Raw genomic sequence first — 24949 nt, forward strand, 5'->3', positions numbered from 1 at the left:
CAATGGAAGACATTTGTAATATCTGAAATAAATTAATATTATGTCATAGTTTGAAGTAGGGCTGGGCACTAAAACGATAGCGTTATTTATTGGAGAACAAAAAATTCAATATCAATGATAAACATTTGAGTTATTTTCAATATGTAGCCTATGTTCTACATCTAGATGATCAGATCAGGTACAAGTCACTAAAAACACAAGTAGTTCAGCAAAGTTATACTAAAGTCTTTCTAACAAGTCAGTCCACTGGCGGCCATCTTTGGAACGCTCCCGGGAGGCTATTTCCAGTCATGACAGTGCAGCTCCTATCAACTTGAATGGGGGAACACCGAAATCTCCAAAACTGCTTGCCAAGCTTCCGTTTAAATAACATGTTTCAAATCAGCAGTAACATCTGACAACACTGATATCTAGGGTTGCCACTTTTGGAGCTGTAGAATAAAGGACACTCTCTCTAAAGTTGTTGGCAGGGGGGGTTCTTGCGATGGCAGTTGTCGCTTGTGTGGACTTTTCAGATGGTCCCTTTTCACACCAGCGACAGTATTAGAACATTTTAGCACAATGTTTGGACTTTTTAGACAGTCCCTTAACGACATTAGGCAACATTTACAATAAATATCAAGGTTAAATTAACAATCTTGAACAAATTCGCTGTGACTCGATACGAGACTCAACTTTTCATCTTTAGAAATAGGACGATCCTGTTTTTTAAAGGACGGGTGGTAACCCTACTGGTATCATAAACTGTGCATCTTTATTTTGTATTACATTAAAAAAATGCAATTTCCCCAGCTTGTATAGCTAATGCACATGTGCATTCTCAAGTTGATTGACAGGAAATATCTGTCTCAAAAAGGTGATTGGCTCTTTTACTTCTGTAAGGTGGGACTTCCTTTCTACATCCGTTGACCGTTGGGTGCTTAGAGCTCCATGGTTGGGCATTCCAATTTCTCTCATTCATTTTAATAGATGAGGCCCGTCTCTGCTAAATAGCCTCTGGTTATACACACAACTAGCTAACTGAATTACAGTCATGAAATCAGCCAGTTAGTAAGTATTAGCAGGCTAGTGGCTACCTCGCCCTGCTGTCATGGAAACCGGCAATGAGTCTCGGTAGCCACTATCTAGCTATCAGGCTAATATGATATCATTGTGTACCAAACTGACAATGCAATACTGCTATCGACTGAACACAACAGCAACTCTAACATCAACACCATTGCTGTTAATTTATGTACTATTTAGTTAAAATCAATTTCACGATTCATAGCGCAGTCACAGGCAAGAAAGTGTTTCTTCTTCTTGTGATGTTTATTGGCCGTTGGCAACCCAGCTTATAGTGTATTACAGCCACCTACTGAGCAGAAGTGTGGCACGTCGCAAGAAAGTCTTTCAGTGGAGACAAACGTCCTCTGAAGATGATGAAATTGGCAAAATTTCACTGAAAAGAGGTAGCACACCTTATGTAGAATTAACGCCCAAACGGAGTATACTTTAAAGTATATATTTAAAGTGTATACTTACTGTCTGGGATTTACTTGTCAACAAACAAGTTTCCTTGAACTCTCACAAACATGTGGAACCCCATTTCTCATGTAGCAATTTTGTGTTACCGTGATAGAGACGATAATCCAAATGTATGTTGGCAAATTTCTACCGGTTTATCATGTCTACCGGTATATCACCCACCCCTACTTCAGAGTAATATAATGAGCTGCCATTTCAAGGCTTCAAACTGCTAGCCATTTCATGAAACTAACAGCTCATGAACTTATAACTTGCATCAGGGGAGCTAGATTTTTTCCAAACAGTTTACATAAAACAAAACAAAACATGCAGACTTTCAGTCTATTATATACAGTATCTACTGCAATGATATTCATACCCATATAATTGTGGCTAAAGTGTCCAAATAACTTTTGGGGCAAATGTCAATATTAAAGCTAACAAGGTAAGCAAAACATGGTAAAATTTGGTCTGTAGGAACAACCTTGTGAATGCACTTAATCAAAAACTAAGGTCATTAATTACATATGGCCATGTATTAGTGTAGTACTGCTTTAAATATTACCCTAAAACAAAAATGCAGTCCCCTAAACGTCACTTGCAGTGACTGGCTGTGTTTGAAATAATCTCTTTCATGCTATTTTTATTTATGCTCTATCGCTCAAAAAAGAAAATCTGGGCCTCATTTGACTCCACAATCCAGAGGGAGCTTTCAAAAGTAGAATTTGCCATTTTATCTCCAGTTGAACTCACAAATTATGTCAGGTGGAGGAAGGAGTGTTTCAACAAGCGACTGCTGCAGTATGTAGACGAGCGATGTACCCTTGAGTGCATAAACACCACAGGCCTGTCATGTCACGCTGTCAAGCTGGCTGAGCAGGCAGAGCCTATGCTAACGCCAGGGCTGTTAACAAAGTAACTTGCTCCTGGCTGAATTTGAGCAAGGTCATCTAAACCAGTCTCGACAGCTATTGAACATGACCTCATGCATCATAGCTTCACAGACAGAAGATAAAATGCAAGAAACGTGGCTCAGAGATTGTGAATTAATAACCATCTCTGAAGAGAATGTGGGTCACACAATCTCTTCAAACCTCTGTGCTCACAGAAACTGTATTCAGCAAAGGGGATAAAAAAGGGAAGCATTACTTCGGCCAAAAACTGAAATTCTGTCAGCATTTACCATCATTTAATGGTTAAATTCTGGCTGATTGAAAATTATAGGGTTTGTTGAAAGTGAACACAATGGTTGGCTTTAGCATTTCATATCAGGACTTTGGCCCCTTTTAAAACAAAGGTCTTAAATGCATTGCATGTTTATCGTTATTTCTGGACGTCATTGCTATGGTAAAAATGGCTCTCTACATGACTTGAAGCACCATGATTTGTGTTGACTGAACAAGGTGATGGTAATTTCATGGTGTTCTATGAAGAAGCTCATATTACCATGTGAACAGTATGAATAGTGTTGGGGAGTGACAAACTAAAAGTTGACAAATGTACAAATACAAAACGCTACAAATGTAAAGGTGAAGTTTGCAATTTATGTACCACTAGCTACAACAAATGGAACTGAAAAAAAGAGACTGTTTTCAAACAGGTAGCCCCCAGTGTTTTGAAAGCACTACCATATTTAAACTTTCTGGGGGAATCAATCTATGAATGGACAGAAGTAGTCATTTTAACATAGAAAAAATGTACACACTTCACCTACTAGTTGCCTCCCTAACACTGTACACGGATATGAAAAACCTTCAGTACCAATATATATTTTAAAGTTTGTTTGTTTTTAATGGCATGCCAGCTTCTATGGCTGTTTCCATGGCGAAATCCAGGTTAAACAATGAAAACAGGTGTATACATAAAAGTACAATGGTATTATCATCTGATTCCATCAATGTACCATCGTACCACCACAGTATTTTTCATAAGGAAAAATAGCTTCTCTTTTGACAATTCCAACTTCACAAAGCAGCATAATATCTTCTCCAGTTTGGTATACATTTGCCATAGATACCATCAGTTCTTTATTAGCTGGAGCACAACCACTGGTTTCCTCCTCTTCTTTCAACATTACAGTGTTTCTTGTGCAAGGAACAGCCGAAGGCACTCAGCCACCCTTCAGGGGCCCCTGAAAGCTCCTCTGTTGCTCAGAGAGTTCAGATTATCCAGAGTTCTCCCAGGAGGGGAAGGATCCCCCATGGTTCACAAGTTCAGTGTAAAATGAACTATTTATGAGTGCTGGAAAACATGCAGGAACAACTCAAACAGAATAATGTTGGGCAAAACTACATATAGACGAAGGAAATGGGGTCCTTGAGGTGGGCTGGGGTCGGAATTATATGCTGATATGCAATGGCATTACGAACTTAATGGAATTATCTGGAGAACAGGAAGAGGGGTACTGCAGAAGAAGCAAGAGAGAGCGAGAAACAAATAAAGAGACAAAGGGGAGGGAGCTGAATGACAGGGACCACACACACAACTAATCAGATTTTATAGATTGGCTTGATCGCCCCTTTGTCTAGCAAATGCCTGAGGGTGTCTGGACCTTGAGTGATAGAGTAGAGGTCAGCGAGACACTGAATGTCTTCACAGAGCTGTTGTTCCTTTGTTGATCTGGGCCTTTACCAGCCACAGTCAATGACGGTGAAATTGGCAACGATCATCCAATTGCAAATCAGTATCAGAAATTGTCCATAGAGTGACGCTTATTATCAATGCCACGTGAACATAGTAGGTAGTATGGTATGTCAGGTGATAATTTACAAACTCAGATATTAAAGATAAAAAACTACAGTATCAGTGACATCTGTTATAACTGGGTTATTAGTAAACTAGCCTTTTCCACAAGGCAGCTTCCGTGATATCTTCAAGCTCTTAAGGTGATAAGTGCAGTTTAAGAGATAAAAATTTAATGACCATTAACAGTCTGCAGTGGTAAATAATTCAAACTTATGCATCACGGCAAGACAAATCCATCAGCATGGACTATAAGGCTGCAATTAAACACTTTCCAGTTGAGGTCCTCCAAGATTACAGAGGCAAGACTTCAAACTCAAGAACTGCGACTTACAAATTTAATGTAGCCAAGAATGGAAAAAGACAGGCAGGGAAAGTAGCACACCCTATAATATACAACAGCAGATTTTTAACCTATTTACAGCCCACAAAACTGACAGGTTCTATTCTGCTGGTGGAATTATCAAGGGCAAATCAAGAGCATACATTATGATCTGGCTTTTATTCCAGACAGAGGGTGTCTGTCAGAGAGAAATGAGAATGTAGACTTGGGCAAAACATACCTGAAGCACTAGGGGCTCTGGGTTGAAAGCCAATGTCATCAAGAGCTGCATCCTTTCTGTATCTTTGAGGTTCTTGAGCAGGAAGCTTCCAGAGTCCTTTGTCTCTGCGTACCTCCTGACTATTCTGTCCAGCAGTCTTTGGGACGGACAATGAACAAGGTCTGACCAGCCTTCAACAACGTCTGGAGTTAAGAGTCTGACGTCCCCATTGAGTCGGGCAAACTCGGTCTTGTACATGGCCTGGATGAGATCACAACGAGGACGCCCCGTTGCCCTCTTGCAAATCTTCTGGTCAATATCAGTAAGCTCTTGATTAGAACCCAATCGCTTGAGTACGATCCTCCGTGTACCCTCACGAGGCTCCCCGTATTGGGCAAAGAACACGTTTTTCACATTGAAGACATCAAGGAAGCGAAGGCGACCCCATGTCTCGAAGGATATTTGTCCATTCATAAACTTACGACACCAACTGGTGCCAAAGCAGGCCGGGCACTTGTTGAGATTGATGAATCGTCGGTCGGTAAGTTCGTTCTTTTGGAAAGAGGCAAAGAGGTTCTGCGTGTTCATCAGCAAGATAACAAAGAGGCCCACGATGAATAGAAGCTTCAAACACCGGTACAAACGGCCGAGTTTGAGAGGGAGGTAGCGCAGCATGTTCGTGCACTTGCCGGGCAGGGCAGGGGTAAAGGGGGAAAGGGCAGTGTAGAATCAGGGACAGGACTCAATGGATCTCCATCACTGATGCTGACTCATTACCTGAAGTTCCCAAAGGGGGAAAAGCTGACAGAGTCATCCCTTGCAGAGTGCTCGCTGGGCTAAGACATCCTCATAGCCATGGCTCTGTAGCGTGCTTTGCAGATGCACATTAAAGGTGGCCTGCAAAGAAGCACAAGGAAAGAAAAAAATATTACACCAAACCCATTACCAGGGTTGAAACATGGAACAAAGAACATGCCATTTTCCAATTACAGACAAATTTACAAACTATTTGGGAACTGAGAACCGGTTCATATTCATTGTCAATTAGTTGTCAATGACTTTCATTATCGACTGTTATCGATTTGATCGATTAGTTGTTGCAGCACTGAATCTACAGTACGAAACACACAGCGAAACCAGTATATTCCGATTTCTGAACAATTGTATCTTATGAGCCAGTTCTTTTGAATCTACAGCACAAAACAAACAGAGCGACCAGTGTAGTCCAGTTCCCAAACAAACAACTTTTATGAGCTGGTTCTTATGAATCTACAGTGCGAAACATACAATGCAAACAGTGTAGTTTTTTCCCAAATGAATGGCTCGTTTGTTTGTTTAGTTTGTTTTATTGAATCAAAACACTTTGATTCAAAGTAGTTACTGAATTAATCAAACTGACCTGGAATACGACTTCTGTCATGTCCAACTAGAAATGAACCAAGAACTCTTGTGTTATGTAATGTTGTCCTCATCAAATTTTTTGGTTGGTTCAGAATTTGTATATATAGTATAGGACCAATTACTGGATTTAATTTATGCCTCTAAAAAGTCAATAATGGAGCCGTTAATCGAATTGGAACCATTTAGAGGAATCAGGATCGTTAAATTGTTTACGATTCACATGCATTTTATTTGAACACATACTTTCCATTTCTCTAGACCTGAATTTGAAACCTTTTGTCCCAAGAAACACCTCTACAAAGCAAAAGCCATTTTTTGTGTTGCTTTAAAATGTTTAACAAATTGGAAATATTCTGGTCATTTGAGCAAATGCACTGTGTTCCGAACTGTAATGAGATGGATTTCTGCCCAGACCAATAAATGTCGAGACACTCCGTACCAGACTGTGCTGGCTAACATTTCACCCGGAATAACTCCTAACCACAGATAAAAATAAAGTTAAAAACTGAGAGAAAAACTGAGTGCCCTACAAAAGAAAAATGTAAAAATGTATTACCAAACATTACTCTGACAGATATTAACGACCTCTCTGAAACAGTATCTTACAGAAACCAGAGTTTATCATACTGCTACAGTATGAGACAACAAACGCTGTGATTTTCTTCCACCACCTGCAAATCAAGTGAGACTCATTCTACTTTCAAACGGAAGAGATCCTCTGTATATTACGAGGAAAGTTGTGCAGAGCGTAGTTTAACCTTTGATCAGAGTTGCCCTAGTACGTTTATGTCTCTTTGAAGTTTTCTAATTAAAAAAGCCTGGTATCACCAAGGTGATGTGGGGAGGAGAAACAACGCTTTACAGAGCATTGTGTGATTGCACCTGACGTAAGAGTGTCACTGATACTCTGTCAAAGCAAATAAACAGTCATTCAAATGATGCGCAAGACACCTGTGTTTGAGAGGTGCTGTCGTAATCCTCAAGTCACACCACACCAGTGTTTTCTACGCTGCTACTGAATCTTATTTGAATCTGTACTAGACACTGTACCACACACATCACTATTTATACTACAGTAAAACAAGATTTACCACCCATGTCTCAGTTTCCATGCAGGAAATCAGATATTTAGCACCAACTTCTTTATAAGGCCGCTTACGATGCAAATGGGCCATTTTCAATTAAAGCTCATTACACCATGCCTATTAAAAGCAATGGCTTTCAAGGACTCTGCTCATTAGTAGACAAGTCAGTGTGATTAGCAAGCATGCTGATGAATTTCTGTGCATTTTAATTGGCTTAGTGAGATGTGAGCTGCTGGGGAGGATGTGAAAGAAAGAATTTATACCAGACTTTACAACTCACCTCAGCCTGAGAAATAGTTCCTGCAAATCCCCCAACCAACAGTGATGTTTTAAACATGTAAAGGTAAAGTTTGACACTCGTTCCTCTTTCTTTCTTTCTTTCTTTTTTTCCCCTCAAATGGAGGCCACATGGTGAAATGCCATGCTTGTGGTCATGCATGCATTGTCTTGGAATAATCTCTAAAATGAATTTGATTCCACCAACCCACACCAACAATACAAACAAGGAACTGAATGATTTTCCTTTTCTGCTGACATCACAAATCACTTATTCCAACCAATCCAATTTATTTCTGATGTATAAAATCAAGACTTGCCCTAAATTTTTATAATGAAATATCCTGTTTCAATCAATAACACATCTGATTATGGAGGTAAAGTGGGTTGTGAATGTGAACAGAAGGTCTGTACAATTGGGATGGTTTAGGTTTGTGTCCACCAGATACCAATAAGATGCTTTACTTAAGGCTGTGTTATTCTACGTGACTTTAACACCAATTTTACCCCTGATTTGCAGTCAGGCTGAGTGTTTGTCCGCTCCAGTCTGCAGATTTTGGGCAAGTTGGAGTTGGCAGAATTTACATAAAATCACATAGTATGCATAGACTAAGATTTCTACCCTGAGCCTACGATTCCATCCAGAGTATATCAAGCATGTTTGATATTTTAGAGCCTTCTATAGAGAAAAACTAGTAGTATATGATGCTCCACGACTCAAATCTGAAGTCATGTTGAGCAACGGAAATCAAGCACTTGGGCCATGAAGCTCAAGAAATGGATGTTGCGAATGCGAACAAGCACTCGAAGTGGAGCATAATTTATAAATCAATATTGTGCAGTCAGCCCCTTCAAACCCATCAGAGAAGGGGTGACATAAACTGAGACAGACACGTTATTTAACAGGGATTAAAAACAGTTAAAGGAACGAAAAAATGGAAAATGAAAACAAATGACATTTTTAGCAGAATGTAACCGAAAACAGGAACAAAGTGATTTTCAATTGTTCCGGAGAGAAAACATTATTTTTAAATGCTGGTAACTGGTTATAACTGGTTAATTTTCTTCTGATAATTATTTTTTTTTTTTTTCATGAAACTAAAGGCCAAAGGGTTTATCACAGTACATTTTTGGAACTACACCACTTCATGTTGCCCGAAAAAATGAAACGTGCTTTGATCCTGAAGGAAACTGCTGCATCACACATTTCTTTGCCTAATTGCCTGTTGTGGATGAAGCATTCTGTGAATGAAAACCTTTTTGACAACTATGTATAATTACTACATATACATGCACGGTTAATCTAGATACGAGGAAAACATTATTAGAGGTAAAAATTACATTTCTCAGTTGTTTCCAAGTCTTCACTAAATTATTGTTAGATATGATGCATTAATTCAGATGTGATGCTGCTGGGTTTTGACTGAGAAGCAGATCTGTAATTAAAATTATACTTAACTGTTAATTAACTGCTTGTTATGATTTCTATGCCGATAAATCCATCACACAGAAAAAAAAAATATTGCTTATTTTCACTTATTTTGGTGAGGCAAGTGGCTTATTTTGGCCTTGTTTTTCCAGACCAGGTTGCTTGTTCTCTTGCAAGATCTGGCAACAATTGGTATTTCACCCACCCCTTAGCGCAGAGTGCTGTCGTTATTAACCGTTCTTTTATTTTGTTCTAACTGGTAACCTTTTGGAAAGGAGGCTGCAAAACTTCTGAACCGGAATGAAAAAATATACATTTTGCTCAGAAAGAACCGAAATGAAAAACATTTCGTTTTTAGTCACTGATTATTAAAATTATGAAACGTTCTTTCCTCTGTTTATTAAAGTGCATTAAATAAATAAATGCATTAAAATATATAAATATACAACTTCAAAAACAACTTAAAATGTTATGTAGACCATAAATATCTTCACATTGTTCCTCTTTGACGGAGTGTAAGTGATCTGTGGCAGCCAATCTCATTATCGCACTCTAGCTCAATGTTACTGCGTTGATTTTGAAGGGTTCTGTAATGAATTTTTTGGGGGGATGTTAAGGATTGAAGAGGTACCCGGTTTACGCACCACATGCCACTGGTATAACATCATTAACCTCCAACTCGTGTTGCAATCTATAGAAAAAATACACTAAGTGAACACTTTATTAGGTATACCTGTACTTATGGATGTGATTATCTAATCAGCCAATCATGTGGCAGCAGTGCAATGCATAAAATCATGCTGATATGGGTCAGCAGCTTCAGTTAATGTTCACATCAACCATTATAATGGGGAAAAAATTTGATCTCAGCGATTTTTGTGCCATGATTTTTGTCGCCAGATGGGCTGGTTTGAGTATTTCTGTAACTGCTGATCTCCTGGGATTTTCACACACAACAGTCTCTAGAGTTTACTCTGAATGGTGCCAAAAACAAAAAACATCCAGTGAGCGGCAGTTCTGTGGACGGAAATGCCTTGTTGATGAGAGAGGTCAACGGAGAATGACCAGACTGGTTTGAACTGACAGAAAGGCTACGGTAACTCAGATAACCACTCTGTGCAATTGTAGTGAGCAGAATAGCATCTCAGAATGCACAACATGTTGAACCTTGAGGTGAATGGGCTGCAACAGCAGAAGACCACGTCGGGTTCCACTCCTGTCAGCCAAGAACAGGAGATCAGCAGTCACAGAAATACTCAAACCAGCCCATCTGGCACCAAAAATCATGCCACGGTCCAAATCACTGAGATCACATTTTTTTCCCCATTCTGATGCTTGAAGTGAACATTAACTGTAGCTCCTGACCTGCATCTGTGTGATTTTATGCACTGCACTGCTGCCACACGATTGGCTGATTAGAGAATCACATGAATAAGTAGATGTACAGGTGTACCTAATAAAGTGGCCATGAGTGTAATTGCCAATGATCAGAGCCCCTCTGTCAAAAGGAAGTGGAAAAAATGCATCAGACAATCAGCCTACACCTTGTGTTGTGTATGAAAGAAAATCACTTTGAACTGGGTGACAATGACTGCAGAGTTGCAATTTGTAAGCTTTGCACTGCTAGAATTTTATGAGTTGGAACTGCTGTTAACATTTTTAACACTACTTTGATTACTCTCCTTAGAGCATGAGACAGCAAGGAGTATGATGAGTTTGTTAAAACAAAAGCTAAAAAGGTACAAGAATTAAGTTTACAAATTTAATGTGATTATGTGATAGTAATGTGCATTTTGTTTGAGTGTTTTGTTTATAACTAAGACCAGATTCTCTGAAACATGAATGGTCTAAAAACATACAAAGGTAGTCAAAAATGCATGTGACCACATCACATTTAAGGTGTAAACAGTAAACTGTCCTTATTCATCCTGTACAGCAGCGAGGCACCACCCCCTAACCTGCTAATCAACTGCTGTGCTAAAACAAGAGTTTAAACTTTGCCGGTCACAAGCTGAAAAAATAAAATAAAATGGATACATAAGCACAAGAACGAAATGGAACTTCTTCAGTGTGTCTGATATCAAAACAGATGAGAGGTACAAACAACTGAAGCTACTTTAATACAGGTAATCCACTAAAATAGCAGAGAATTCTGCTCGAAATGTTGCGTTTTTGCTTAGATTAAATTTCAGATGCATCTGGGAGAAAGTGTGCCATTTTTTTTCTTTGTCTTTTCTGACTTTGTTGCAGTTTAATTTCATGAAGAAACACAATGACATGGTGATTGATGTATGTCGTCATGGAACGGAGATCCTCCCCTCGAAATCCAAACACAAGTGGTCACAGGAGATGCATTTAAGCGACTAGGTGTGAACAGCGATGTGTCTTGCCTTATCACATGTGATCAGATCACCCAAAAAGTGTCGTAATACCAGGTGTAAACGGGATTATCAGCACACATTTTACATCTGTGCATTCCTAGTGAGACCTTTTTTGTAGAATCTGTACAGATATCAGTCATGTCATTTAATCCAGCTTTTAGCGATATATGGACAATAAGCATTGCCCTTATGAGTAACAGAACAAACAGATTAAATAACTACAATTTGTCATTGCACAGAAGCACTAAATGTGCTAAACCCACTCTGAGAGGTTGCATCACTAAATGTAACCCTTTAAAGCACTGCCACTAAAAATATAAAGATGGAAAATATCTTGATAATCTCACTAGTCAACTTCACTAACTGACTCTTGTTGTTTTGTTTTTTTAACAAGGTACCATTTAAATTAAATATACCATGAAAAAAGCATAGTATTAATATTGCAACCATTCAGGACTGTGGTATTATCTGATATCATCACTTTAGCATGGTACTGCCTCAGTTCTTTTTGTGAGGACAAGAACACAGGGCCTCATTCATGAAACACGAGCAGAACGAATTTCTATCTAAATTGTTCATAAATCCATTCTTGCGTAAACTGTTGCACTGAACTGATCACGACAATTACCGCAAGAATGATTTAACAAACGATTTGCACAGAAATCCGTTCTGCTCGTGTTTCATTAATGAGGCAAATGGGTGGATACATCCACTACAGACAAGGACAATACAAAACTGAAAACACAGTGACTTACGAGTGTGTTAATGTAATGGTGATTAATTGTAAACACCTAGAAATTCATCTCATTTGGAATGCAGCAAAGGGAAGCGGCCAATACAGATCATGATAAGAAAATCTGACATGCTGCCTTTTACACAGAACCTGTTTACTGATTTACTGAACACCCGAACACGATATGATCTCAATGCACCATTTAACCGACTGACATCCACGGCTTTCATTCACAGAGAAGAGACAAAGATAAACACCGGCCATCTCTCTTCAGGAAAAAAGAGGTAGTCTAAGAAAACCTTGGTCTGTGTCTTGCGGTGCACATCCTTACCTTTGACTAAAGATTGGCAGAGCGAAAGCAAACAAGCCCGGCTGCTCAGGCTGCCTGCTTCACACCGCACCAGATTAAGGAGTTTCTCGCTCCATCAGTCGAGTCCATGTCCACCCACAGTCACGGAAACACAGTCATAATATTTCAGGATGCAGGGCCTCTTTTCAATCAGTGACACGTTGAAAGGTTTGTTTGGCGAAGGAGCACATTTTCTAAAGGTTCCCGCTGATTCTTTCGCCTTGACATTTATAGGGCTTATTTCAGACTTCAGTAGGATAAGCCTGTGAGGGTACGATTCAGATCAAGACCTGGGCAAACTGAAAATGACAGCGGAATTTGATTTTGCCTTTCTCAAGCATCCTTACAAGCCTTCCAAATGGTTTATATCAGTCTGTTAAATGAGCAGCTCCTAAACTTTCAAGCTGAAGCCCTTACCAGAAGTAGAAACCCAGATCAGCCCCATTCATAAGCTGAGGTATTTAGTCTTCACTCGCTTGCTTTTTTTATTGGAGGAAGAAATGTTTTCATTTCCAACAACCTCATCCTGCCCACAGGCCTATATTTTGAATTACCACTCCATTACCCATAAAGTACCTCCTCCCTGACACCCAACCGCTGGGGCACTGAAGGAAAGGAGGAAGCCCAAGCCTGGGGGCCACCGAACATGTCTTAGTTTACCACTGAAACCCTGTTCGGAACATGCTAAAACAAGCACTGTGCAGAACCTCAGAACGGTCAGCACAAATAAACAAGATGGCTGATGGGAGGAACAGTACAGGTAATGAGCCAGTACAGGAAACTTGTTCACGAATATTGGCAAAACAGTTCCAGGTTATTCCATGTCAAATTAACAACATTTCAGAAACTTCTTCGGCTGCAATGTTTGATTTTGTTCTTTGTTCTTTTTTCTGAAGAAAGACAAATTATATTTTATCTTAGAAGATAAAAGATGTATATTTTATCTTTAAATGATGATGAAATTCAAAATATTAAATGCCATGGATCAATATTTATTAAGTAATCCATTATATTGTACATACATTTTCATCTATGATTTTGGTACAAAACTGCAGTTCAAAGATAGCAGTGTCATTTTGTTATTTTTAGAGAGAGATATGTAGGTCTATGACTAAAATCAGTTGACTCCAGCACATCTTGTTGCATTATATGCCAATGGGCATCATCCACTTTCATTACATCTTTTTTTTTTTTTTTTTTTTTTTTTACACGCAATGAAAGTGAACTGAGGCTAACATTCTGCCGAGCATCTCCTTTTGTGTTCCACAGAAGAAAGTCATAGTAGTTTGGAACTAAATGAGATTGAGTGAATGAGTGACAGAATTTCCTTTTTTGTTGTTGTTGTTGTTGTTGTTGTTGTTGTGCTTAACTATCCTTTTAATGAGAGTCTGAAAAGCTCAGTGATCTTTTAACATTAAAAATAGGGTTATGAGAGAATGCTGTTGTGTTCCATTACAAAATAATGGGTCCAGACTAGAGCCAGGCAATACATTTGAGATGAATTTGCTGTCGATTTGGCCATTGTGTTGCGATCCCTCCTTAAACGACTTGTCACGAACTTGTCAACAACTTGACTTGTTCGTTTTTCACTCTGAGCTAGAAAGAAGATCGAAACATCTTAGCAACAGTATACTGTTTGCAAAAAATTCAGACTAGGGAATGCTCCTAAATGCTGCTGGGACCAGCATATTGAGGAGCATTTGACAACAGACTACATGTAAAACATTAACCAATGTGACATTAAAACAACACTACATGCTTCATTCTATGAATAGAATCCAAATAAGACCAGTAAAAGAAGCTGTTTTAACCACTCGACAATGATGTAACATAATGAATATGCAATAAATAATGTGTAATTTGTCATGTGGTTTACATTCTACATTTATGGCGCTAACATGCAATACATGGTCATAATATGCACAAGGGATGCCGTTTCACTATTAGCCGCAATTAAAAATGTCACGGCTCATTTAATGGCAAGAATTTAGAATCTACAATGAAATTTTGTATTTACACGTAGCAAAAATTTTATGTATATAATATATACTGTATATAACATAAAATAGGTTCTCTTTTGCTTGTGCCTGGCTGGTGACTAGCTGTTACTATGGTTACGGACGGTGTCCGCATGGTGCTTGGCCAAGTGTTGTGAACTAAACATGCATTTTCAATTCACGTGACACTGGAGCTTACAAACAAACTCCAAAACATAACAGAGGAATCCAATCTACTGACTCATATATACCAAAAAAGTGGCTTCAATCGGCTAATTGGGAGCTTTTGAATGACTGACTGAAGATGACGGATGGAAAACATGCTGACTGAAGTCATATATAGCCTAAAGATACACATCCTACACATGGAACAGGATGTTCCACTAGTTATACCCTAAGACCCCACTAAGGCTAAAATAATGTAATTTGCGGGGTCCCCTGGTGTTTCATCAAAACTAGAATACTAGAAACATAAAACTAGATTTTGTTTTTAAACGTTTGCGGTGATACAACGCAACATTGTCCATTATCAGTCCCAGTTTTCATAAATAATCCAAACCAGAACAAAAATTTAAACACGCCTGAGTGTGCAGCGTGCTGTTTTCTGAAGGAACTTACAGACGGTGACTGAGTGACACTGGCAGAGTGAATCCTCATTTTCACCTCACAATAATGGTTAGATATGCTGTAATTCTTCTTCGATTTATGATTGTTGGTACTTCTAAATTACGAACATTAAATCATCTTTTATTTAGAACTAAACTGTCGCTAGAGGTTAAATAATATGCACCCAGTTAATATACACATCTTTTTGCAGGTATTTATCTAACACTACATGTTCGCTCATGATCAAACATTTGTAAAGTTATTACATAAATGAGATGTTGAGAAATATCTTTGTCTATTTATTATATTTTGTAGTGCTGGCGGCAACTCTGCACTCCAATGCGTTCATGTTGACTGATCTCGACTGAGTGAAGAAATTAGCAAGAAAAAGCAGTTGCCATAAAAACAGATGGAGCACCGGGTCACACCCATCGATGACATGGACCAATGGCAGTAAGAACGTGTTTCACAGCCGGTATGAAGTTTTCCTGAAAGTTTGCATATGTAAGCTGTTTAGAACCACCAAAAGAAACTCAAAAACAACTTAGTTTTGGCCAGATAATGTTTGAAATGGTGTCACACCCGTTCTTTTTCCAATTTGGCAAGAGGTACACTATACCGGCACCTTTAGTACCTGGCACCTTTAGTACTAAGACTAAGTATTACATTTTCTTTGATCTTTTGACAACAGTTCTTTGTAACAGACTGTAATTTTAAGAACTGAAATCTTCCTTCCCAGTTCAAAGTCATTTGCTGAAAGCAAAATGCAAAAACGGCTTATCTAGAAATCATCTGATGTAAGAAAATGACTGCCCGCACTTACACGTCACTGATGCCTATCCAGTGTTGGACAGTACAGGTGAGGTAATATAAGGAGGATAAATACTCTTATTACTAAACACCATAAAAACACCAACTAATGATATAAAATGTGTTAAAAGTTACGGCGTTTTCACACCTAGTTCGTTTGAGCACTCCAAGCACTCTCAGAGCGGTATAACATGTATATGTGAACAACCCAAATTATCTCAGACCCCCCTAAAAGGATCCAAAAGTGAACAGTACTGTACAGTTCGTTTGTTTGTTCTTTTACGGTTCAACTGACTTGTGCGACATGAAAACAATGAGGTAAAAATAAGGGAATTTTAAGCGAATATAGAAATACCATGATTACCATGACCACATTTTTGTGTCTCATTTTCCATTCTTGTCGTATAATGTTAGCACTCCAAATGACTAGTCGGGTATTTCCTTGTCCGGGAAAATACATCATGTGTGTGAATAAATTTGTTTTGTTCCCTCCTTCACAATTTATATATATCACAATATCCAATTACATCGGAAACTTCTGGCTGAGGGATCGGTGAATATTCTTGCTTTAGTGATTTTGCAATGAAAATTTAATTAATTTATTTAAAAAATTAAAAACTTAAATCAAATACATTTCTAAATTGAATTGCACTCCAAACAAAAGGAAAAAGCAATTAAAATAATGAAGTGATCAAAAAAATAATATATATATATATATATATAAGTAACCACCTTTCCTTTTACCGTCAGGCAAGTATCCGTCTAAACATGCAGGCAGAAAATTACTTACACAAATGAAGACATATAAACAATTATAAATGTAAAAATAATAATTATAATGATGATAATAATCACCGAAATATAAATCATGGTTCGAGGTTAACGTGTTTTTGTATTTTTTATGTTTTAATAACAGATGTATAGGCTGCAGAGTTGCGTTCACAACGAACTGCTCTGTGGAAATAAAGCGAACTGAACTCAAAGCACCTCCTGAGCTCAGATGTCTGAGGTCATTTGGAGCACTCATAGATGATACTGTTCTTGACAGTATTAACAAAGAAAGAGTGAGAACCCTTTACATATACACGTGTTCCACTAGACTGCACGCCTCCGTACAAACAGCACGTCAGACATGCACATAGATTGCTTTTCTGTCATCTGTTCTTAATAATATAATAAAGTGTGTTTCTTCAAGTGCGTGTCTGTGGGTCTACGGGCAAATTATTTGTAATATTAATTTGATAATAATAATAGCCTAATAATAATAATAATAATTTAATATATTCATGGGAAAATGAGCCAAATATCGTCTTGACATCATCAAAGGCATCAGCTATTGGCAATCACTATGACCATCGTGGATCCCCAAGATCATTGTCTGTCGGCACAACCCTAATGTGCATTTCTCTCTATAAATTAACAAAATGTTCAGACAGTCTCCTAGCTGGTTTTTCTGGCACATTCAGAATCATTACCGCTTTTACCAGTGTCGCTGCGGCTTGCTTCATGTGTGCGCTTGTAAAATTTATATTTTAAAGGCTTTTATGGTTTAGTATTTCTCTGTTATGTAGAACAGTGTTAGCAATGTTACTTATAACATTCTTTCTCAGCCCTGGGATTCAAACCATTCTCTGATGCCCCCCAATATATATACAGTTGTGCTCAAAAGTTTGCATACCCTTGAATGTTTGGCCTTGTTACAGACACACAAGGTGACACACACAGGTTTAAATGGCAATTAAAGGTTAATTTCCCACACCTGTGGCTTTTTAAATTGCAATTAGTGCCTGTGTATAAATATTCAATGGGTTTGTTAGCTCTCACCTGGATACACTGAGCAGGCTAGACACTGAGCCATGGGGAGCAGAAAAGAACTGTCAAAAGACCTGCGTAACAAGGTAATGGAACTTTATAAAGATGGAAAAGGATATAAAAAGATATCCATAGCCTTGAAAATGCCAGTCAGTACTGTTCAATCACTTATTAAGAAGTGGAACTTTCAGGGATCGCTTGATACCAAGCCATGATCAGGTAGACAAAGAAAGATTTCAGCCACAAATGCCAGAAGAATTGTTTGGGATACAAAGAAAAACCCACAGGTAACCTCAGGAGAAATACAGGCTGCTCTGGTAAAAGATGGTGTGGTTGTTTCAAGGAGCACAATACAACAATACTTAAACAAAAATTAGCTGCGTGGTCGAGTTACCAGAAAGAAGCCTTTACTGTGCCAATGCCACAAAAAAAGCCCGGTTACAATATGCCCAACAACACCTTGACACGCCTCACAGCTGTAATTTGGAGTGACGAGACCAAAATAGAGCTTTATGGTCACAACCATAAGCGCTATGTTTGGAGAGGGGTCAACAAGGCCTATAGTGAAAAGAATACCATCCCCGGGGCCTGGGTAGCTCAGTGGTAAAATACGCTAGCTACCACCCCTGGAGTTCGCCTGCTCGCTAGTTTGAATCCCAGGGCATGCTGAGTGACTCCAGCCAGGTCTCCTAAGCAACCAAACTGGCCTGGTTGCTAGGGAGGGTAGAGTCAAATGGGGTAACTTCCTCGTGGTCGCTATAATGTGGTTCGTTCTCGGTGGGGTGCGTGGTGAGTTGAGCGCGGATGCCGCGGTGGATGGCGAGAAGCCTCCACATGCACTATGTCTCCGTGGCAACGTGCTCAACAAGCCACGTGATAAGATGCGCAGGTTGACGGTCTCAGACGCAGAGGCAACTGGGATTCGTCCTCCGCCTCCCGGACTGAGGCGAATCACTATGCCACCACGAGGACTTAAAAAGCACATTGGAAATTGGGCATTCCAAATTGGGAGAAAAAAAAAAAAGAATACCATCCCCACTGTGAAGCATGGTGGTGGCTCACTGATGTTTTGGGGGTGTTTGAGCTCTAAAGGCATGGGGAATCTTGTGAAAATTGATGGCAAGATCAATGCAGCATGTTATCAGAAAATACTGGCAGACAATTTGCATTCTTCTGCATGAAAGCTGTGCATGGGACGCTCATGGACTTTCCAGCATGACAATGACCCTAAGCACAAGGCCAAGTTGACCCTCCAGTGGTTACAGCAGAAAAAGGTGAAGGTTCTGGAGTGGCCATCACAGTCTCCTGACCTTAATATCATCGAGCCACTCTGGGGAGACGCCTCATGCGAGACGACCAAAGACTTTGCATGACCTGGAGGCATTTTGCCAAGATGAATGGGCAGCTATACCACCTGCAAAAATTTGGGGCCACATAGACAACTATTACAAAAGACTGCACACTGTCATTGATGCTAAAGGGGGCAATACACAGTATTAAGAACTAAGGGTATGCAGACTTTTGAACAGGGGTCATTTCATTATTTTCATTGTTGCCATGTTTTGTTTTATGATTGTGCGATTCTATTATAACCTACAGTTGAATATGAATCCCATAAGAAATACAAGAAATGTGTTTTGCCTGCTCACTCATGTTTTCTTTAAAAATGGCACATATATTACCAATTCTCCAAGGGTATGCAAACTTTTGAGCACAACTGTATATAAGTAATTAAATTAATATCATAAACGTGCGACAACTAGTCTAGACTACTAGTCGACTAGGAAAATCTTTGGTCGGGGGCAGCCCTACTGAGGTCATTTGCAGCTGGTTCCCTTTCTGGTTCACTTTAACTGAACTGGGTTTGGTTGATTTAAAACGGACTATATGTGAAACCACCCTTAGTCAAACCTGTGCTGTTCCTGACTGTGTGTAGCACCTGCCGCTCTGCATATTAGGGCTGTCACTATTGATTATTTTTGTAATTAAGTAATCTGACTATGGATTTGATTAATTGAGTATTCTCAAATTAAGCTTGCATAATGTTTGCAATGTGCAGCTGCGTTTGGCTTAAATGTGTTGAAACCTGGATGCCATCTTTTCAATTGCTGTTATGGTATTTCAGGTCATATTTTTATTTATTTATTTATTTATTTTTTGTATCCACAGACAGCTACATTGTTTTTCAAATCTAAAGCAAAGTTTACCTGCACAGCTGAAATTGTTTTTATCTTTTGCAACTTGAACCTTCTGTGGACTGCTCCTATCAGCCTTATTATTGATTTGTCCATTAGGCAATTTGTAATCTCACAAATTTATAATATGTAACTTTATTTTTCACACAATCTGAGATTGTTTCAGTCTGATCCTAACATATTGTGTAGTAGTCTAACAATTTGCATTTCGCACTGCATATTGTTTTGCGATAAAAGCTTGATTTGTACTATCATTTTGTACTAACACAGTAATCATTTTGCTTTCTCTCTTAAAAAAGCACATCATTTAAAGTCATTTCAAAGCAAATACTATAGTATCAGTAAACAGAATATCACATATATAGAATTTTGCTAAAAGGCTTACGAGTATTGAGACACACACACACACACACACACACACACATATATATATACATATATACACACACACATATAATATATATATATATATATATATATATATATAAATAATGTATATATAATGTGTATATATATATGTTATATTGCCCAGCCCACACTATTTTAAACCCAAGTTTGAAACTGAACTGAATGTATTAACTTTATTCCCATTACGTTAAGCAGTTCACAATGGCCTTGTCATTAGCTGTGCACACGCTGAGCTGCAGGCGCCCGGGTGAAGAACTGCAGTTGCCAAGGTTGTCGACTGCTGGAGTCAATAATGTTTGATCACAAAAACAGTCATCCACAACTGAGCAAACAGTACAGACAGTGATGAATGGTAACAAATTCTCTCTTTCAAACACTAACAACTAAAAACATACGCTAATTTACCGATTAACCACATTGCCGTTCAGAGCTGACATCTGAATATTACACTTAATGATGCTGTGGATTACCCTTCAGTTTCCCCAAAAAAAAAATATATACATTTTTTTTTTTTTTAAATATGACTCGTAGGTTGGCACTAGGTAAATGCAAAACCTTAAATTTTCTAAATCAAACAGCTAGTAGGTGAGCTGTCCGAACAATTAGTCGACTCATCGTAATTTTTAAAAATAAATATGAAACAAAATTAAGATAAACATGTCAAACTCACTAATCAACCAGTTGGTTATTGGACTAGACAATTATCCTGACCCATCCCTAGTTGGAAAAGAGAAGTGGCACAAATCCCAATTCAAGAGAGTTCTTTAGGCAAATGAGTGCTTTGCTTAGACACAATTAAACAATAACTTCCGTTAAATCGGACACAACGTCTGCCTTGTTTTTACAATTACTATGCGACTAGACACTCTATCTGTTAGCATGTCAACATGTTTCACAGCTGGGTTTCATTTCATTAGCTGGGTGCATTGAAAACTCACTTTTATCAGCTTCACAGTATTGAAATACACAGCCTAGATTATCTAGATAACAACACAAGTTTCCGAAAGGCTTGACTTGTTTTTCATACTATTGGAGGTTGCTGCATGCAGATCTTGAAATATAAGGCTTAACAAAACATGTCAACACTTGTTTGAGGGTTTGTGTGGATGTTGCACGCTGTTATTTTTCTCACAGTTTATAATACAGGTGTGGCATTCTCACTTTCTGCTCCCTGCGTAATGAGAATGAATGATCAAGTTACATCAACTTCTCATAGTGCTTTTAGCCATACGGGGAAGGATCACAACATCTTGAGCATGACCTACTGCATATATTGCACCCTCTTTCAATGGATCAAATAGATTTTAGACAATAGAAAGGATTCAAACACGAGATTTGCCTGTACTTCTGAGAAGTCTCGATGCTTGACATGATCAAAAAGTCTGCTAATGGTCAGTATATCACATGTACAAGTTTAATCCAGAGATCTTTCAGACTGGTCTGAGGTCAGCAGCAGAATCACTTATTTCAAGTGTAAGATGTGCCAAGAAATCTGACACCGACTTCATGATGTCCTGAGCTGTGCTTTTTCAGACTACAAGATGAGAGTACTGTATTATAGAAAGAATAATTTGTCTGTGTTAAAACTTGATTCTTTTAATTAGTTTAAAAACAAAGAAATAAATAAAAACTGAAAAAAATTTAAACTGAAACTGACATAAGCATTACGCTTTGATTAGTTATGCAAGTACATCTCAGACATATCTTTACAATTTATATTTTTTTATTTTATTATTTTTTTTATTTGTATATATTATTATTATTATTATTATCTATGACTGTGTTAACCCTGTATTAATAGTGGGGTCCAAAAGTCTGAGACAACTTTGAATATTTGTGATTCAAAATCCTATTTAAATCTGGAAATTAACACATTTTCAGGATTTTGACAAATTCAAACAAATAAACGTTAATAAGAAACAGAGTAAAATTAATAAGAAACACATAAGATTTGTCATTATTTTGACATTGAGTATGTTAACTCATTTATACAAAAGAAGCACACCAAATGCTCTTAGGAACATTCAAATCATACTAAATATTACGAAATTCTGTAATTCATGTTAATTTTTCAATTGTACGTTTCACTCAAATTGTTATGCTGATATTTATTTGTAATAAGCAAAAATGTAATTACAAAAAGGAAAAACAGAAGCATTTAACAAATGGTCTCAGTTGAGACTTCTGAAGCCCATTGAATTTAAATGTAAAACTGCAGAATTTGTGCAGAAACAGACATTCACTGTAATTTGACTTAATTGAGAAAAATAAAAATAAATAAATAAATAAAAATAAAAGAAATCTTCAAATGTTAACTGACTGGATGATAGAAAGTAAACCAGCACAGAGAAGGAAATAAAACTGCCAACAAACCTGCGAGAGTTTGTTCACTCAGTCTTGGCTTGTGTTTCTCTGGGTCCGTTACTTTGTATCATTCATCAGGCTGGAGCGCTCGCGCTGCATTGATGATGTTACTTTAAAGAAACACGAGAATCATTGTATCCAGCACTCACATCAGACAAACTCAAATGGTCTTTCCATTAGGAGATCAAGCAGTTAGCCACCTAGCCAGTGAGATGAACAGAGTGATCAAGCCCCTTAAGCCTTATTATTCTCATTCTCTTAAATACAATAGTCCTTTATTCGAGTAGGACTGCTGGATCATCGGATTCCTGTTCTCATCCCGATCTATCGACCGCAGGAGTTTGATCGACCGCGGTCTCCATACACACACTACTGCTGCTCTCCCGCACTAACAACGATCCACAGCGACCCACTCCTTCCATCACCGAACCATTATTATTTACGACTCCCTTCATCGCTTTACGTTATTGGTTTGAGGGCGTTGTCATGGCGCCCGCTCCTTCCTCCCGTCACAGCAACGCTGTTTTACTGATGATTGTTTAACAACGTTTTTTAACCAAATAAATCGCAATAATATGTATAAACTAAAAACAAACAAAAACAAATGAGTTAATAAATACAGTAAATAATTTTTAAATAATTAAATTATGTTTATAAAATAAATATGGAATAATTTATTCATGGAGGTTGTATATTTTCTGTTTCTATAATTATTTGATTTGAGAAGAATGAAAGAAAGAAAGAAAGAAAGAAAGAAAGAAAATGAATGAATGAATTAAAACTGTGAAGGAAGAATAAAAGGAAGAGAAAAGAGAAAGAAAGAAAGAAAGAAAGAAAGAAAGAAAGAAAGAAAGAAAGAAAAATAAATTAAAGTTAAATTATATTATGAAAAGGAAGGAAAGAAGGAAGGAAGGATTCATTCATTAATGAATGAATGAACACATGAAAGGGTGAAGTATTAAGAGAAGAAGGAAGGAAGGAAGGTTGAATGAATGAATGAACCCATGAAAGGTGAGAGAAGAAAGAAAAAAGGAAAGAAAGAAAGAAAAAATAAATTAAAGTGAAATTATATTATGAAAAGAATGGAAGAAAGAAAGAAAGAAAAAAGGAAGGATGAATGAACGAATGAACGAACGAACAGAATGGTGAAAAATGAAAGGAAGAATAAATGGAATAATAGAAGGAAAATAAAAAAGCAAGCAAGAAAGAATGAAAGTCTTTGGATGGTTTGAGGGTAATTAATGACATTAATGAACTTCACTTGAAAGGCAAGAGCTTCAAGTCATCAGTAGCTCTTCTGAGTGATCTCTAGTCTCCATGTTTGGGCTTGTGATGAAACGAGAGCTTTTGTTGGCAAAAGGCCTAACCGAGTGGCACTTCTGAGTCTTGCCCTGAAATCCATTTCCTCACAAATGCTTTCAAGTGGCCATATTCCTTATGGATGAATGTGGACCAAAGCCTGGAGAGCAAGTAACAAACCTGGATCAGTTCCCAAAAACACAGAGTCATCTGCTGAAACAGAGGAAAATGAGAAGGGACCTGCACTGAATTATTAATTGTATTACAAGCACCAAGCATATTTTGTCCCTGTATAATAACATTAAACCCACTGACTTCAAAACATACTTAAAATATATAACCTAAATATTTTTGCTTGACAAACTGACCAACACTGGTCTGTATTACTTTTGAATTGTTCCTTGCAGTAATATATATATATATATATATATATATATATATATATATATATATATATATATATATATATATATATATATATATATTACTGCAAGGAACAATGTCCCCAAGATTTTGAGATGCTATCCGAAATAAGCTGTTCCACAACAGAGCTGAGTGAAAATGTTTGCATGTGCTTCCACCTAGTGGTACATGAGCATACATGATTGTTCCACTGAAATTAGATCAACAGCTCAAAGGGATAATTGAAGTTTACTTTGCTGTTCTAAATCTGTTTTTCTTTCATGGAGCACTTGGAGATTTGAGAGAGGTTTTAAACTTTACCATGCCTTCTCCTCACTGGAAAGTTGGTAAATGATGTCATGGAAACATCTTTGGTGAGTTCAGTTGCAGGCTTTCCCTTACACGGGTTCAACAGATCTTGTGCCCTTGTGTCGTTTGAGTAAGAGTGCTTCAAATTGCTCTATTTTATTGGCTGTAGCTGCGATTCTCCAAGTAATCTGTATTGATTTTGCAGTTGTATTTGAAGACTGGAGACAATAGCTCCCACCAGGAAAATAATCCTTTCTTGATGATTTTCTAGAATGGTTTGAATTAGATGCAGCTGATAATGGG

At 37.9% G+C, this 24949-nt stretch overlaps 1 protein-coding gene across 2 annotated transcripts in view; it reads right to left on the reverse strand.

Moving 5' to 3' along the window:
* LOC127434681 (divergent protein kinase domain 2A-like) overlaps positions 1 to 23045 on the reverse strand; it is a 60463-nt gene extending 37418 nt beyond the window's left edge. Inside the window, exons 1-2 of one of the 2 annotated variants that reach the window (XM_051687592.1) lie at positions 22646 to 23045; positions 4812 to 5687 (exon numbers count right to left, since the gene is read on the reverse strand). In XM_051687592.1, coding sequence (XP_051543552.1) covers positions 4812 to 5465 — 654 coding nt within the window. In that variant the 5' untranslated portion in view covers positions 5466 to 5687; positions 22646 to 23045. The remainder of the gene's footprint in view (positions 1 to 4811; positions 5688 to 22645) is intronic. The other variant, XM_051687593.1, reaches the window with a different exon arrangement.
* Between the last annotated feature and the right edge of the window lie 1904 nt (positions 23046 to 24949).

The sequence above is a fragment of the Myxocyprinus asiaticus genome, chromosome 44 (assembly GCF_019703515.2).
Source record: "Myxocyprinus asiaticus isolate MX2 ecotype Aquarium Trade chromosome 44, UBuf_Myxa_2, whole genome shotgun sequence".
NCBI lineage: Eukaryota > Metazoa > Chordata > Actinopteri > Cypriniformes > Catostomidae > Myxocyprinus > Myxocyprinus asiaticus.